This window comes from Suncus etruscus, chromosome 9, assembly GCF_024139225.1.
Source record: "Suncus etruscus isolate mSunEtr1 chromosome 9, mSunEtr1.pri.cur, whole genome shotgun sequence".
Lineage (NCBI taxonomy): Eukaryota > Metazoa > Chordata > Mammalia > Eulipotyphla > Soricidae > Suncus > Suncus etruscus.
The window spans coordinates 98,877,571-98,897,046 of NC_064856.1; the positions used below are offsets into that span (position 1 = coordinate 98,877,571).

Genomic DNA, 19,476 nt, shown 5'->3' on the forward strand with positions numbered 1-19,476 from the left:
ATATTAAATTTGTCTTTTGCAAAACTTTTTTGTTTGTCTTAGCAAGTCCTTTATCTATTGTTCTATCTCTCCAATTCCTGTATACTTTAGTTTTTGCTTTTTAAAAAAATAAATATATTTATTTAAGCACCATGATTACAAGCATGTTTCTAGTTGGGTTTTAGTTATATATATAAAAATTGAAACCCCCCTTTACCAGTGCAACATTCCCACCACCAATACCCTACACTCCTCCCTCCACCACCCTTCACCTATATTTAAGACAGACATTCTATTTCTCTCACTCACAATTTTGTCGTGGTAGTAGTCAGTGTAGTTATTTCTCAGACTCAACTCATTACTCTCTGTGGTAAGCTTTATATTGTGGGCTGGACCTCCAACCCTCATTTCTATAGTCTTTGTGTATTATTACAATAATGTCTTTTATTTTCTTAAAACCCATAGATGAGGGAGACTATTCTGTGTATATCTCTTTCCCTCTGACTTATTTCACTCAACATAATGTTTTCTCTGTCCACTCATATTATTGCTGGTGGGGATGTGTGGAGAGAGGAGCTCTCATTCACTGCTGGTGGGAATGCCATTATAGAAAACAATATGGAGATTCCTCAAAAAACTGGAAATTGAGCTCATATATGATCCAGCTATACGACTTCTTAGAATATAGCTTAGGAACACAAAAAACACAACACAAAAAGGTCTACTGCACACCAATATTCATTGCAGTGTTATTTACAATAGCCAGAATCTAGAAACAACCTGGATAACTGACAACAGATAAGTGGCTAAAGAAATTGTGGTGCATGTACACAAAAGGATATTTTACAACCATCAAAAAATGAAGTCATGAAATTTTTCTATACATGAATGGACACTACCATGACAATGGTAGTGAGTGAGAGAAAAAGAATTCCTGTCTTGAATGCACCCCTGAAGGCAAGGGGTGGGGAAGAGCGAGATGGAGGGCACTGGTGGTGGGAATATTGCACTGGATTATTCATATATATATATATATATATATATATATATATATATATATAAAACCCAACTATGAAAAATGAACTATGAACAATGCTTGTAATTAATCATGGTACTTAAATACTTAAATAAAGACATTTGTAAAAAATAAAAGAAACTGTGGTACATAGAATACTATGCATGAAAAGAAAAAATGAAGTCATGAAATTTTCCTAAACATGGATGGATTTGGAAACTATTATGCAGAACTGTTTTGTAAATGACATTTAAATGATAGACTTAGTGATTCCTCAGAAAAATCTTCATAATATTTTTATGTTTAGTATTAATTCTATGTAATTCAGGAGTATTTGTGTCTATGAGTTCTGTCCTTTCTATGGTATGCTTTAAAATAAAAATATTGGTGCAAGAAATCTAGGTTCAGCAGGGAAGGCTCTTGCCTTGCATTCTGTGACCTTGATATGATGCCAGTACCCTAGAACGTTCTCTTCCCCCCCCCCCCCGCATAAACCTTTCTGTAGTGAATAATCAGGAATGGGTGTAGAATCAGGTATAAGTCCTGGGTACTGTTTTGTTTGACTCCAAAACAAAACAATGAAATAATATTATCCATAGAATTGAAATCCTTTAGTGTTCACTGGCCAAAATACCATAAAAGTTCATTTTATTAATTAAAACCAATTTGTTGTAGATCATATTTTTATTTATGTGTTATGAAGACAATTCTAGATATAAAACATTTTGTGTACCACAAAAAGTGTACTTTGGGTGTACACTTTTAAGGTTTGGGGGGGCCAAATATCAATCCTGCTGAAGTTGAGGCAGCTACACTCATACCCCATAGCCATAACAATGCAAAAGGACCAACCTCACTGCTTCCCAATTTGATTGCTTGACAATTAATCTTTTCTTAAAGTGAGGCTGTCAGCCTCTCCCCTTCCATCACTCCTACTTGCAACACAAAAGTACACAGGTACACAGGTGCCTTTTTTTTATTTATTTATTTATTTTTTACCAAGGAAGGAGGCTTGCAGAGATCCTTTCAGTTCTACAGATCCTGGTGCTCCCAGAATTCATGGCAAAATGTATTAAAATTCAACAATACTGACAGTAGAAGCACTGAAAATAGATTTAAATGTAATCTAAAAACCACCTCAGCTCAATAAAGAAAAGCAAAAACATAGGAGACTCAACTACCAACAACTATCTCAGAAAATCTTCACACCATGCATTTAATATTGTGATATATAACCATTTTTACAAATTTTGTTTCAATGAACTATTTTTCGATAGTGCCATTTTTCATTTTGTTGTAACAAGCAATATAGAACAAATTACTTTGCGCCTACCAATTGGGAAGGCTTGCAGGTTAGCGGGAACCTGGAAACATTACTGGAGGAAAGGTCACACTGGAGGGGACTATTGAATACCTTAAAAAGGTATAACAAATAACTTTGTAAACAACAGTGTTTAAATAAAGATTTTAAACAAGAATACCTTTTCTTTAGTTATTACTTATACATATCTTCTCAATAGTTGATGGTATGCAAAATCTTTAGTTCCTGATCAATTTTTTCACATTTATTGTTTCTCTCAAATATTGATATCAAATAAGCTCACTGGAACTAATTGTGTGCTTTTGTTGAAAGGAATGTTTGACACCACACTTTCCTCAGTGTGTTTTTCATCTCTGTATTTCTCAGAGTGTAGATTAAGGGATTGAACATTGGAGCAATGATAGTATAAAACAGTGCCAATATTTTATCCTCGGGGAATGTAGTTGGAGGTCGAAGGTATACAAAGATGGCAGGTGTAAAAAAGAAAATGACCACAGTGATATGGGACCCACAGGTAGAAAGGGCTTTCTGTCTTCCCTCTGCTGACTGATTCCTTAAAGAGAATAATATAATTCCATAGGAAATCAATAAAACACTCAGAACAACTAAGGAGAGTATACCTGAAAAGGCAATTATCAGGACACCATTGATGTAGGTGTCAGTACAGGCAACTTTAAGCAAAGGGAAGACATCACAGAAATAATGATCAATTTCATTTGGACCACAGAAGGGCAAACTGATGGCTATAGTGAAAAGAGGAAAGGCATGGATACATGCACCAACACAGGAAGCTAAGACTAGGAGATTGCACCTCGTCCTGCTCATGATAAGCATGTAGTGGAGGGGTTTGCAGATGGCAATGCAGCGATCATAAGCCATGGCAATTAGAATAAAGATCTCAATGCCTCCAAAGAAGTGCATGGTAAAGATCTGTAACATGCAGCTGCTGTAGGAAATGGTCTTCCTTTCGACTAGCATGTCGCCAATTAATTTGGGAGTAACAGTAGAGGTATAGCAGATGTCCATAGAAGATAAGTAGATGAGGAAATAGTACATAGGTTGGTTAAAAAGAGGACTGCACTGAACAGAAATAATGATCAGAAGGTTTCCTCCCAAAAGGGCAATATAGCAGAATAAAAAAAATACAAAGCAAAATAATTTCATGTTGTAACCATAAGAAAGTCCTAGAAGAACAAATTCTGAGATATTTCTATGGTTTTCCATTTGACTTTGATGTATATCATGTACAAATAATTTAGAAACCTGAAAGAAGTAAAGTATAAATTAGATAAAAATTAACAGTTGTAATTCAATAATATGAGATTTATTATAAAGGAAATGTATGGATATAGTTATGAGATTTTTATTTATCAGTCTTTAAATTATCATGTGTCTATATACAGCAATTTTGAAAAATATTAATGGGAATAGTAGGAAAATTAGAATTATTTGCTTAAATTATTTATTAGAAATTAAAATATTTAGCTTGCAGTAAACACAAAAATAAAATTTATTTAAGCTTTGCAGCTAGAACTCTCTTCTATGGGATGAAGCATTGCCAGTTGCACATTTTAGTTCAATGTATTTGATGTTATATTAAAATATAAAAAAAGTTTACAACTATGAAATAAAATAATGTTAATAACTAACACATGTTGCTGAAATTTATTAGTCACTTTATATTTTTCATATTTATGATATGATTTAAAGCCAATTTAAACAAATGTACCATTTGAAAATTTGTGAAATAAGTTGTTAAGTAAAACAGGACCTTAATTTTCTAAATTAATTTGTACATATGACAAGGATTTTGCTAAAATTTATGTTTTATTTCAATTAAAAATATAAGTATGTAAGAAAATAAATAACCTGTAAGGAAACTTAAAGATGTTTATGTGGAAATTAATATACACAATTGTATTTATTGTACTAATGATTAAATAGAAACTTTAGAAATTTGAATATTTTCTGTCTATATGTTAATATAATTCTCAATTAAAGCAAAAATAGCTTAGGTTAAATATAATTAAGTTAAATTATAGGCATCAATTTTTCCACTATGAAAATTAGATTCTCCAATGATTTTGAAAAATCAATTTTATTATTTATCTGTTTTTCCTCTCTAATTTGATCAAATTTAAGTTTAAGTTTTATATTAAATAAAAAAATATCTTTTGTAAATTGACAACTGTACTGTGTCACATATGTATATTCTGTATGGCCTTTTAAGAGTTTTGATAGAAATATAATTGACAAAAAAAGAAATATAGTTGACAATGTTACTTCATATTATCATTATTTAATATTTTAGAGTAACATTCAAATGTCAGCAAAATAAAAGTCTTTTATTTGTTGCTACCTAATTTCTAGTGTCACAATAAGTCTTATATCCTCCTTTAGGAAAAAAGATAAAATAAATATTAGACCAAAGAACATTTAGCAATTTACAGGCTTTATAGTGTCTAAATAAGGTTCTTAAACTTAGAAGGGTAATTGGTTATCTTCTATGTACAAAACTGGTACTAAGGGGCTGAAGCGGTGGCTCAAAGCAGTAAGGCGTCTGTCTTGCCTGCACTAGCCTAAGACAGACCGCCGTTAGATCCCCTGGTGTCCCATATAGTCCCACAAGCCAGGAGCAATTTCTGAGCTCATAGCCAGAAGTAGCCCCTGAGCGTCATCAGGTGTGGCCCCCAAAACAAACAAACAAAAAAGCTGATACTGAAAATTCATGATCAGTTTTTACTTATTTTATAAACTGTAGTTATTTTTTAATTTATTTATATAAGTAAAATGATAACGCAATTATAATATAAATAGATATTCAACTACCTAATTTTAGACCCATTTCTGAATTAATCATCTCATGTAGAAGATAGTCACATAAAGAATATTGAGAAACAATACACTTTGGTAGAATGTGCTTCCTCCTGTTCTTCCTCTGTGAGGAATGCCATTTCATTCATGACAACTGAGGATAATATAACTTGTTTATCAACGCAGGCAATAATTTTGAATCTTTATGTAAACATATATGAAATATGCTGGGTTATTAGTTTGTTATTTGAATTATTCTAATGTAAATACATTGGAATTATATTATATAAAATATATTTAAAATTCATTTCTAAAGTATTAAAATAATATAACATGTTTTCTAAACTTATCTTTCTTCAAATGAAGATTATTACATGCTTGATATGATAGTTTTTACTCTGAAATGGTTCTTATAATTATAAAACTACACAGTAGCATGTATAAATCTTTGGGTGTGAATATGAACTGCAATTAAATAGCAAAGAATATTGTCTTTGTGTAATGTATTAATGAGTGAAATAATGATAACAGAGAAAGATGTAAATCCAAAGTAAGTTTGTTAAGAAACTGACCAATGACATCCTAGTGATATATTTTGAATATTTTTATGTATTTGATTTCCACCATACACTTAACATATCCAATTATAATTTAAAAAATAATGAGAAATAAGAGTTAACATAAAATTACTCAAATAGATATGGTTCAAAACTGTCATTTTTCTTTTTAAGTTATGTATTTAGATCCTAGATCATAGGAAAACAATAAAGAAGGGAAAAATCATATTCTATGTTTAATAACTGAGATCAGTAAACCTAATTTTTCAGATATATATTGAAAATTTTATATGAATGATAGATGAATCATGGTATGACAGTTCTGAACAGTATCACAAGGCTGATTATTGTTGAATTAAATACAATCAAAATAAATTTATTAATTTGGTAATATTGAATAAAAATCATTAACATGTTTGTGTTAAACTGACATTTTAAAGAAAGTAATATTTTATTAAAAGTTTCCTTCAATTAATTTTTCTCATATGATAGCATGCTGTAAACTTACCTTAGTTGATGCAGATGAAATGTTTGACTATTTAGGATGACAGGCCTTTGAATATATAAGATTCTTTGTTATTGGAGATGTTTAAGAATAAGTGATTTATCTCAAGCAGCAATAATGCAGGATTTATTTAAACAGGTGTTTAGCACAAAAATAATTGAAAATATTTAACTATTTTTCACAATTGAGAATTTTCTGAGTAATGTACAATGGGAAATTAATTATTCTAAATTATTTTATAATCACCAAATTGTGTCCTTCTAAAAAGCTGTGATATGTTTGATAAATTTAGATAGAATAATTGTGGCATGTTCAAAATCAACTTAATACATAATTAAATGGACTCTTCCTAAACACAATATCACTTAAAGTCAGAATATAGTGACTTGTGTTAGGTAGACTGAGCATGATGCACACCATCCTAAATAGAAAGATACTCACTTTCTATATCAATCTTCAGGTCAAAAGACCAAGTAAAAAATAGAATTAAAAATCAGTAATCAAAGTGCATTTCAATCATTTATAAATTAAACTACTTCACCATTTTAAAATATACTAGTTTACAAAGGAAGGAGACAAAATATTTACAAAAAGATTTATGAATACCAGAACTGTATCTTTATTTGCTTCACTCAAGTAGAGTAATTATTATGAGTGAATAAAAGCATCTTAATACTAAGACTGGTTAAAATTATGAAAAAGTATCGTGAAAATTTTTCTCGGTGCTAGGAGTCATTTTTTCAAGCCATTTATGAGAAAATTTTCTTCAGAAGAAGGGAATATAAACTAATGTGGTAATGCATACAATAATAGAAAAGTCTAGGTAATTGTATCCCTAAAGACACTTCTAAATACATTCAGATAAAGATTATTTAGACACTGACCATGGTAATGTCCCTGGACACTTCTTAACCTTGAACTATCATGCCTAAGTTACTTTTTACTTTTTCAATCAATTATGATTAAGTCATAATTTATAAAGTTATTAATTGTTAATTTTGGACATATCCAGTCTCCTACACAGACATATTTTAAGTTATTTACTACCGTTTGTATCTCATACATTCAAAGGTTTTATAAATTGAGGTATGTGTATATTATCACCATATATATTATATCACACACATATATTTATATATATTACTCTTACATATTTACATCTGTATAGCACACATTGTGGGCTCTCTTGCCCCTGCAGGGAAACCACATACGTGGGTTAATTTTTCAGAGGGAGTATGGGTTTAAAACATACAAACAAAGAACACACATAGACAAAGAAAACGGGAAAATTAGTAAGAACTAGCTAGCTTCCACTTATTGCAAAGAGAGCAAATCATTATATATCGTTCATGGTGGGGGGGAGGAACAAACAAAGAGCAGTAAAAAGATGTATAGAGTAAAACACTTTGAGTAACTTCTCAAGGCTTGTAGTTACACAGATAACAGCATAAGTTTTTTTTTCTAAGATTCCTCAAGTCATCTAGCTACTTAATAATAATGATCCCCTAACATAACTCCCCCTAGCACCTGGTTACATAGATAACAAATATTGCTTCTCCCAACCCACAGGATGTGTCTAAAATATGTTCTGTCTAAAATATGTTTTTCTCCCAAGATTACTGGCCTCAGTGTTCCCTTTGACTTGTCACAATGCCTCACGTCGCCTTTTAGGTTGACCTTAATAAAGGCAGGCTGCATCCTTGTTCAGGCCTCTAGAGAGACTGCTAGAGACTGTTAGGCTTCAGGCATCTGCTAGAGACTTACTAGGCTTCAGCTCCCCAAAACACATATTTTTGTTTTGTTTTGTTTTGGGGTCACACCCAACGGTGCTCAGGGGTTACTCCTGGCTAACTGCTCAGAAATAGCTCCTGGCAGGCACTGGGGACCATATGGGACACTGGGATTTGAACCAACCACCTTAGGTCCTGGGTTGGCTGCTTGCAAGGCAAATGCCCTATCTCTCGGGCCCAAAAAACTTATGTATTGTATCTATATATGACCAATTTGTCTGAGTATCTTACCTCTATTCTATTACATAACGCATGTCTCTTATTAGGTCCCCCTCAATTTCTTTCCTCCCTATCATTATTATTCTTATTTATTTATTTATTTATTTTTGGTTTTGGGGGCAGCACCTGATGATGCTCAGGGGTTACTTCTGGCTATACATCAGAAATCGCTCCTGGCTTGGGGGACCATATGGGACGCTGAGGGATCAAACCACAGTCTGTCCTAGGCTAGCACCAGCAGATGAAGACATTTTACCACTCTGTGCCACTGCTCTGGTGCCTTATTATTTTTATAATACAGGATAATCTAGGTATCTACTCTTTGGTATATTGCATTATCCATCCCATTATTTTATATACCTCAGATAAATGAGAGTGTCTTTTAAATGTCGTTATTCATACCTATTTACTTCACTTTCCAGTTTCATTCAAATATTAGAATATCATTTCATCATTTTTGTAGCTGTATAGTATTCCATTGCATATATGTACATACATACATGTACATACATATATGTGTACATATATATATATATATATATATATATCTACTGAACACCTAGGTTGATCCTTGAACACCTAGGTTGATGCTTTATCCTAGCTACTATGCTAAGTATATAATAATTGAATAACCATTTGTATAATGGTTTAATTTGTATAATTAATGGTTTAATTTGTATAATTATACAAATTATACTTTGTATAATTATACAAATTATACTTTGTATAATATATGCATATATTTGTATATATATTTTTAAATGCAGACAGAATCACAGCTCAAGAAACTCTGTTCTATATTATTCCAAATTTCTGAATTTAAAAGAGTAGGTAAGTGAGCACATTATCAAGATTATCTGTGTATAGAAGAGATGAGTTGGTGAAATAACTTACATAGAATATTGACCAAATTAGCTTTTAGCTAATATTCTTAGTTGCAGGAAGTTTTCAGGGCATAGGCTTGTTTCTCATAAATCAGTGCCAGAATAATCCATGCATATTGTTAGAGAGAGAAAAACTACCAATATCTCTCATATATTTTGCTCAACTATAATAAACACACAATTAAGAGGTAATTTTACTAACATATAAAAATTAAATGGTATTGTTGTTAATAAAGAGAAGAATACAGTTCGCATTAAAAATGACCATTAAACAGAGGCCAGAGATGGTTTAGGGGGTTTACTCATTATATGGTCCCCTTAGTACCACCTAATATAAACCCTAAACTCAGAGTCAGGTATAAGTTCTGGATTCAGGCAGGTTTGCCTTCCTTTGCAAAATAATCAGAAGTAAAATAATCAGAATCCTTTGTAAAATAATAATCTTTCATTATAGGTTATTTATCTTGATTTATTGCCAAAACACATAGAAAGTATTATTTTCAAATAAAAGAAGATAGAGTGGGAAAATATTAATTCTAATCTGAAAGTTTTGATTCTCATTTCAAACTACCTAACCCCTGATAGACATTTTCAGTGCATCGAATACTATTTTATTTTGTACTGTTAATGGAAGTATTGCTATTTGAATGTCTTTGAAACACTTTCATGTCCATAATTTATATTTATTAATGTCATGTGTATAGTGGATTCTAATTATATTAAAATATCATCTATGGATTATAGGTGAACTTTACTATTTCTGTCATGTACAGATAAAGCAATCTTTTAAAATATAATACATTAACTACATTTTTTGCTATAGTTCACAATTTTCAAGGCTTAATTCTTTCTCTGTTCTCAGGGATCACGCTTGACAAGGCTTTGGAGGTTGATATGGAGTACTGGGGGATGAACCCTGTGTACATTCCATGTGTGGGTTCAAGCACCCTACCTCCAAAACTATTATTTCAGCCTTTATTAACAATTTTAAATTGTTTTAACAATGTGTTTAAGCAATATTTTACAGTTGTTCAGAAAATTTTAGTATAGTCTTATCACTAGTGCATTCTAACTCCATGACTATTAAATGCATCTTTTTTTTTTGTTTTGTTTTTTTTGGGGGGGTCACACCCGGCAGCGCCCAGGGGTTACTCCTGGCTTCATGCTCAAAAATCGCTCCTGGCAGGCTCAGGGGATCATATGGGACGCCGGGATTCGAACCGATGACCTTCTGCATGAAAGGCAAACGCCTTACCCTCCATGCTATCTCTCCGGCCCCTTAAATGCATCTTAATATGTTTTCTGTTTAGTTTCCACCCAGTTCTTGAGTCTGACAAGTTCAATAAAGCCACACATACATAGAATAACACCTTAATTAAGAAAGAGTTCTTTTTTCTACCATATTTTCATTATTGACCACTTATTCCATTCCTTACATATAAGGTGTACGTTTTACATATATGAACCTTACATATAAGGTGAACTTTTTCTATTCTAGTCCTCACTTCTGATATAGCTCCACCATTTTCTGATAGAACATGAGTTTTTTCTGAGGATTATGGGTACTCATATGATTTTCTTCTTAATTGATTTAATGATTTTCCAAAGACTTATGTAATCATAGTGTTTTATGGACAAAATGTCCAAATATTTTAGAAAAAATATAGGATAAATATAGGACAAAATCCATATTTTAGGACAAAATGATAAATATAGGCTTTAATACTTATAATGAACATAAAATAAAATTCAGTAAAATTAGTGTCGAATTACCAAAAATTAAGATATTGTACTATATTATTAATGCATAACGTTTATTTCATTTATAATAGAAATATAGAAAATGGTTTATTCTATATAATTCATGGAGAATCCAAAGATGCAAAAAGAATCATATTTATTGTGTTGTTTGTAATCTAATTTATTTTACAATTTACTTGTTATCTCTTTGACAGGTAACTAATGTGTTGTAGTTACCACCATTATCAGCCCTTTATGGGATCCCCAAACAAATTTCAGGCTTATTTTCCTTTCCTGATATTTTGCTCTGTCAATTCTCCTATACTAATTGCCAATTCATATTATAAAGTAAAGATCATTAAATTAACCAAATTCATAGCTCAATTTTTTATAAATATTTCCATGGAGAATTTTCCTGCTTACTCTGATTATAAGTACCATTTAAAGCTACATTGTCATCACGAATGGGAGAGTGTGATGGTCAAATAGGCTAATGTGAGTGTGTGGATTGAATGTTTTCTTCATAGAACTATGAAACCAAGAAAGTTCTCTTTATGTCTCAATTATACTTTTAGGTCTCAATATTATTGATCCAATATTTGTGGCCTGAACTGTTTTCTCAGTCTCACATACACAGAAGCCCACATTCTAGTGTCCTTTATTTTGCCAATAGCAGACTCATCTTTGTGCTAAATTTTCTACACTTAATGATGTCTTTTGAAGGCCTTAGATCTTCCATAAACCCAAATCTGAAAGTGAATCATAAACTTCTTTCCACTTCTCTGTTCCAAACCACTGTGGCCCTCTTATCTGTGTGCCTTGTCCGTTGGTGTATTGTACACAGTGAGACTAGCAGTCATTTTACCCATTGATAAAGAAAAATCGTTCTGTTTTCTAGTATGATCATCTCAAAGGTAAGTTCCAAAAGACATGCCTTGAGAATACCCAAATGAAAAGTTCCATTAAAAGTGTGTGCAAGAGAACAATTTTAGGTAAAACTACTTCATGTCACTAATAAATATAACTGGATATCTCATTTATTCAACTGAAGAAAGGTCAAGACATAGTGGATCATTTCATTAAAGAATGTTACAGAATGAAGATAACTACTAACTTATGTGAATATATGTTCTTCATTCACTGTAGAAGATATTCATCTATGAAACAAAGACTAATACAGTCCATGATTTACATGTTTAGAACAGTCAGAAAATTTGGATTTCAATTTCACACACTTTCCTTCTAAGAATTAAAAAGATGAATTATTATATACTAATCAAGAAAAACATAAAAGAGATAGAAAAAAACATTTTTATTGTTGCATAAATAGCTTTTGACATGCTTAAAATCCGTTAGCAGGGACAAAGTTATCATACAGTGAGTAAGTTGCTTGAATTGCAGGCAGCCAATTCTGATTAGATCCCCAAACCACCAGAAATGATTCCTGAGCACAGAGCCAAACGCAAGCTCTGAGCACAGACAGGTGTGGCCACAACCAAAACAAACACACACACACACACAAAACACAACAAAGGACAAAGGATCATGCCTTCACAACTACAATTTTAACATAATTTTGAAAATAAAAAATTAAAAAAAATCAAAGCATTTAAATTAGCAAAGAAATTAATGTATCTAGCTTTTATATGACATATATACCATGGAAAACCCTTAGAAACAATAAATCATTATAATAAAATAGCAGGGTACAAAATCAATAATCAAAATTTTATAATATTTCTATGTACAGTAATGATATGGAAGAGAGAAAAATAAAAATATCAAACATATCATTAAATGAGTAAACTTGATCTGGGATGTATATTGTAAGAAATATTTTTATTGGGGCCGGAGAGATAGCATGGAGGTAAGGCATTTGCCTTTCATGCAGAAGGTCATCGGTTCGAATCCTGACGTCCCATATGGTCCCCCGTGCCTGTCAGGAGCAATTTCAGAGTATGGAGCCAGTAACCCCTGAGCACTACTGGGTGTGACCCAAAAACCACACACAAAAAAAAAAGAAATAAATATTTCTATGTTTCTGTCATATTTGAAAATTTAAGTTTTTTAGAAATCAAATCAACTAAATATGGTTGTGTATATTAACCCATTATTATTTTTATAGCTACACTGTGTGTATTAAACTCATGCTTTAAGAATGACAATTATAATGTTTATTAGAAAAATGGTAATTTTAGGACCTCAACACTTGGAATTTCAACACTTGGAACTATTATTTTTTGTGATTTTGTTAAACATAAATTTAAGTCCAGCAATATCCTTCAGTTTTCTTCTGACACCTACTATTTTATAATTTGTCTCAAAAGCTTAGTAACTATACTAAATACAATAATCCCCTAATTATTTCGACTTTTCACTTTCCTTTTTCATAGCACATGCTTTAAATGCAAATTGTGTTATAACTTATATTTTTTTAATTTTAAGAACCAGAAATCTTTTTTTTTTCAGAATATAATAGTACTTAGTCCTTTTTATATTATGGTGTTAACTGGACAATAATACATCATAGTTTAAATTCCATGAGCACACATGAAAGTCCTTTTCAAAAACTTTTTTTTTTTTGGTTTGTATAGATAATTATTCTATTGTATTTTTTCTCCTCAAATACAGTTACAAAAGACTATGCTTCATATGCTGTAACACAATGTAATTATTATTTAATAAACTTAAGATCTTTTTTCCTCAGAATTAAATTATATAAAATGTAATATAGCTTCAAATAACCATTAGTTACAACAGGAATCAATACAACTTGAGTGTAATGTTAGTTGAAACTATTAAATTCATAACTTCTTTGAAAATGGCATCATATAGATAATAATTCACTTGTATTTTTAAGTGATTGATAGACTATGATTTTTATAATTACAGTAGCAAAAGCTGAAGAATAATGTCACTGCCATATATTTTCTCTGTGCTCCATTTATCCACACCTCTTCTGATCAGTCATACACACACTTTTCTAGTTTCGTTGTTTTCAGCACTTAGAGCATGTTATGCAGTTGAAATTATAGAGTATGTTTATTTGTCAGCTTGGCATTTTTTACTTTATAATATATAATTTTAAATTTCTACAAATTTTAAATATAATATTTCTCTTAGTACTGAATATGATAATATTTTTATGCACCCAGTTTTTATAACTTCATCAATAAGAGGAATTGATTATTTCCAATTGAAGGGCCAGTTGGATTGATTCCCAATTTTGGCAACTATTAATATGGGGGCTGCAAACATCCCACTGGAGTCAAATTTATTTTGACTTTTCAATTTTTTTTATTAATTTAGGGCACATTTCTTCTAGTATGATTTATCAACAGAATAGAAAAAAATCATAGACCCTATGTATAATAGGTAACAATTGACCTTTGGATATAAGCAGGTAGGGATGGGTTATTACCAGAACTTTGATGTATAGTTTTCTTATGTTTCATGGAGGATGCTACAAAATTAATTTTAGCAATATGCTAGTATATTATGACTTCTATAATAACACATTGTTTCTGATATCTCAAATAACATATTTTCATAATATTTAAATTTGTTACTATTTGTGCTAATATCTATATATATTATTAATCAATTGAATTGTATTATTGTTATTTTAATTGATGGTTTAGATGGGTTATCTTCAGATGCCACATTAAATGAAATGATAATTTTATTGGTTTGGGGACAAATCCAGTAATACTCTTGGGACTACTCTCAGCATAGTGCTCTGGCATTTTTCTCTGACAGTGTTCCAGAGACCATGTGGTGCTGAGATCAAACCTAAGTATCCTAGATACAAGTTACAAACTCCATCACTTTAATGTATTACACATATTCTACTTTAAATATACCTGTCACATATGTATTTTTCCAAATGACACCATATTTATATGCCTGAGTGCTTTTTCTAAATGTTGGCAATATTATTTTGTTTTCTAATATTAATACATCCACAACCAAGTAATAATATTTCCATGTGCTTTTTGAAAAATATTCAAAATATATTTTAAAACAATGTTACCCTTGATATTAAGATCCTTTATGTAACATAGATCAATATATCATTGTATACATTATATTCTATTAGCAAAACCAGGATAATTTTATATAGCTATTTTACACACAGACAATTCAGACATATTGACATGATTCTTAGTGTCGAAAAAAGTTTTCAATAACTTATGAGTTCCAAACTTAGTTTCTTTACTTACTACCATCAAATTATAACCTATATCTCAGTTCAATGTAATGAGCTCTTAGGCAATATATTCACATAAGTACTTTCCCTTTCAGTGTTGATTTTCTGGTTAGTTCTTTCAACCTATTTGCGTGCTTTTGAAAGTAATGTTTGACACCAAACTTTTCTTAGTGTGTTTTTCATCTCAGTATTTCTCAGAGTATAGATTAGGGGGTTGAACATTGGGGCAATGATGGTATAAAATAGTGCCAATATTTTGTCTTCAGAGAATGTAGTCGGAGGTCTAAGGTAGACAAAGATGACAGGCCCAAAAAATAAGATGACCACAGTGATATGAGACCAACAGGTAGAAAGGGCTTTCCGTTTTCCCTCGGCAGACTGATTCCTTAAAGTGAATAATATAATTCCATAAGAAAGAAATAACACAATAAAGGTACCTAAGGATAGTATGCCTGAAAAAGTAATTATAAGGATGCCACTGATGTAAGTATCAGTGCAGGCAACCTTAAGCAAAGGAAAGATATCACAGAAATAGTGATCAACTTCATTAGGACCACAGAAGGGCAAACTGATTGCTATAGTGAAAAGAGGAAAGGCATGAATAAACCCACCAACCCAGGCACCTAGAATTAAGAGATGGCACCTTGTTCTGTTCATAATAAGCATGTAGTGGAGGGGTTTACAGATGGCAACATAGCGATCATAAGCCATGACAGTAATAACAAAAGTCTCAACACCCCCAAAGAAGTGCATAGTAAAGACCTGGAACATGCAGTTACCATAGGAAATAATCTTTCTTTCCACTAGCAGGTCAGCAATAAGTTTGGGCGTAACAGTGGAGGTATAGCAGATATCCATAGATGATAAGTGGATGAGGAAATAGTACATTGGTTGATTAATCAGAGGGCTGCATTGGATAGATATGAGAATCAAAAAGTTTCCTGCTAACAGGGCAACATAACAGAATAAGAATAGTACAAAACAAAGTATTTCTATTTTATGGCCAAAAGGAAGTCCCAGAAGAATAAAGTCAGAAACATTTCTATGGTTTTCCATGGTACATTTAAGAATATCATGCAATCTGTGTACATATCTGAAAGAAATAAGACATGACAAATTAAACATAAGCCTCAATAAGTAATATAAATTAAAAGAGGTTTAATAAAATAAAATATTTAAATTTATTGAATTAAAGTTATTTGTGCTTTGCCTGAGTTTACACATATTCTACTTTAAATATATCTTTGTCACACATGAATTCTCCGAATGACACCATATTTATGTGCATGAGTGTTTTATTCAAATGTTGGCTATATTATTCGGTTTTCCATATCAATAAACCCTTAACCAAGTAACAATATTTGCAAGTGCTTTTTGAAAAATATTCAAAATATATTTTAAAACAAAGTTACCCTTGATATTAAGCTAATTTATGTAACAACAATCAATATATTATTATATATATACATTATATTCTATTAGCAAAATCAGGGTTATTTTATATAGCTATTTTACACACAGATAATCCAGACATATAAACATTATTCTTTTTTGTTTGTTTGTTTTTGGTTTTTGGGTCACACCTGGCAGCGCTCAGGGGTTACTCCTGGCTCTATGCTCAGAAATCGCTCCTGGCAAGCTCAAGGGACCATATGGGATTCTGGGAATCGAAACACCTACCTTCTGCATGCAAGGCAAATGCTTTACCTCCATGCTATCTCTCTGGCCCTAAACATTATTCTTAATGTCAAAAAAGTTTTCAATAACTTATGAGTTCAAAACAGAGTTTCTTTACTTACTACCATCAAATTATATCTTATATCTCATCTCAATGTAATGAGAGATTGTGAAATATTGTATTTGTGACTAAGAGTATTCTACCTAATTTAATTTAAAATATTTATATTTGAATAATGTTTTTCAAAAATTATATTAATTTTAAAAACAATTATGAATATATAGTAAAATCACGGAAATAAAATTTCAAAATAGTAATTATAGGTTGCAAGCATAAGTAGATATTTAGAATTAGAATCTTTTAATCAATGAATATCTTAAGGCATTTAATAATAGTGTTAATAAGAATTAATAAGGAGGCTAATAAGAACATTACCAGATTTTATTTTATCCACTGATAAAGAATTACTTCATTTAACTTGGTCACAAATTTGCTCATTATTAACCTTAGTCAGGTTGTGAAATGATAGTTACATTTGAGAAGAGAATTTCTAGTACAAACACACTCACTGTTTGACTCAGTTAAAATCCAAGATGCTGCTCCACCCTGCAGTTTTGACTGCAATTCTGACTGATTTCTTTTGTGAAATTGGACGCTGAGACCCCACAAAGCTCTCAATTTCTTTTTTGTTTTGTTTTGTTTTTGTTTTTGGGTCACATCCGGCAGTGCTCAGGGGCTATTCCTGGCTCTATCTATGCTCAGAAATCGCCCCTGGCAGGCACAGGGGATCATGTGGGATACCGGGATTCGAACCACCATCCTTCTGCATGAAAGGCAAACGCCCTATCTCCTGTCCCAAAGCTCTAACCTTATTCTTCTCTCAACCTTCTTTCATAGTTTAAGGCTTAACTTATGAATAAGGACATGAAAACTTCAAAAATATTTTCCTCTCTAGTGTCTTTTCAGCTTGTACTGAGAGAGAGGGAGTAACTGCTTGCAACTGAGCTTACCACATGAAGTGGCTTCTTCAAGTGGATCTTTGACCGGTGATTCCAATCAGCAGCTACAGGAGATCGTCATAACCCTTACTGATCTTCACTGATAGATTACTTCATCAGCGGTTCACTATCTTATATTTCCCCTATTTATGTATCTTTTTAACAAATAGAAAGATTGGGGAAATTGTTGTCATACACATGTAAAATAACTTCACTTTAAAGACAGGTAAAAATCACTGGACAAAAATGCATAAAAAACACACACACAGAGATTGCTTTGCTAAAGTATTATTCTAGCCTATTAATTCTAGTTCTTCACAGATTCAATATTTATATTATTTGTAATCTTTCTGGAATTTTTAATGGACCAGTTGACAGAGTACTTTAAAATGATGTAGTATTCTATTATTTAATTTAAAATATAATTCTAAGCTTAAAGTCAACAAAATGAAAACATTTTATTTTGTTAGTTTTAAAATAGTTTTAAATCCTATTTTTAAGAAGAAAATAAAATGGTGATTAGTTTTCAGTGGTTCTGCACTTAACATAACTTAAAGTGTCTGATTATAATTAGATTATAGATTATAATTAGAGAGATGAGTCGAGATCAATTGTCTCATCTACTTAGAGCTGTTACTGATTTTTTTGTTTAGAGTGTGATTAATGTGAGTTTAAGATACATTATAATACTATAAAATGATAATGTGATTATTATTATTAATTGATTAAAAACTACCTAGGTATTGAAACCTATAGTGTACCATAATAAATATTTTATAAAGAAGATACTCCGATAAAGCATCTAAGTAATATCTCAATTTAAAAATAATACCATTAGAGAGTATATTCTACTTGAACCCTCTCCATCTAAGATATCATTTCATGACATCTGAGGATGGACTAAAGGAAACTTGAATGACTATCATAAAATGTTTTGAATATTCAAATAGAAAAATATATTCAAAGTGACTGTTTATCAAGCACTCTTTAAATAACTAGATATATATTTAATGTGATATTATAAAGATATTCATGACTGGGTTTCAAGCATATAATGTTTCAACACCAAATAATTTACTAAAGACCTCTTCTCTTACCAATTCTCACATCTCCCCCATTTGCCTCTCACCAATCTGCTTCTAAAAGGAACATTTTGTTGTCATTTTGAACTTTACATATTTGAAGATATAAGGAATAACCAATTTAAAATGCATTTTTAATTTCTCAGATTCTAAAATATTTTATAAAATTTATAAAAATATAATCTCATGAACTCAGAATTCTTGCTTTCTTTCTAGATGCTCTTTGTCTATTAATCTAGACCTCATCTTGAATTACTGGGGAGAATGTTAGATGACATTTTCATTTAGAACAAAGGAAAAAAAATAAAGGAGAATGTGATTTGATGAGAGATATGGTCATAAAAAATCATTGCAACACTAAATAATTTGAATATAAAATATAAAGTTTCAAAGAAAGAATAAAGAATTGGGTAACTAATAGACCAAGTATAACAGGCACAAAAATTGGTTAGAAAAAAAGTAGTTAGAATAGGATCTTACAAAAAGATATAAAATCTGGGACTTTTATTTTGGGGCCATTATTGTTGTTTTTATTTAATTTTTATTTTGGACCATATCACATGATGCTCAGAGTTTACTCTTGGCTCCTTGCTCAGGGCTCACTCTTAGCCATATTGCAGGAAATATATGGGATGCCAGGGAACAAATCTGGATCTGCCACACACTAGGCAATCTCCCTACATA

At 31.2% G+C, this 19,476-nt stretch overlaps 2 protein-coding genes across 2 annotated transcripts; both read right to left on the reverse strand.

Annotated features, from left to right (window-relative positions):
* Nucleotides 1-2,603: 2,603 nt before the first annotated feature.
* On the reverse strand, nucleotides 2,604-3,539 carry LOC126017773 (olfactory receptor 4P4-like). The gene has a single exon (XM_049779827.1). The coding sequence runs from the start codon at nucleotides 3,537-3,539 to the stop codon at nucleotides 2,604-2,606; it is 936 nt and encodes a 311-aa protein (XP_049635784.1).
* Nucleotides 3,540-15,157: 11,618 nt separating this feature from the next.
* On the reverse strand, nucleotides 15,158-16,090 carry LOC126018625 (olfactory receptor 4P4-like). Its single transcript, XM_049780727.1, has one exon. The coding sequence runs from the start codon at nucleotides 16,088-16,090 to the stop codon at nucleotides 15,158-15,160; it is 933 nt and encodes a 310-aa protein (XP_049636684.1).
* Nucleotides 16,091-19,476: the final 3,386 nt, after the last annotated feature.

What these genes read in the sequence shown, in the direction of transcription:
- LOC126017773 (XM_049779827.1), bottom strand. Translation starts at nt 3,539, where the DNA reads ATGGAAAACCATAGAAATATCTCAGAATTTGTTCTTCTAGGACTTTCT.
- LOC126018625 (XM_049780727.1), bottom strand. Translation starts at nt 16,090, where the DNA reads ATGGAAAACCATAGAAATGTTTCTGACTTTATTCTTCTGGGACTTCCT.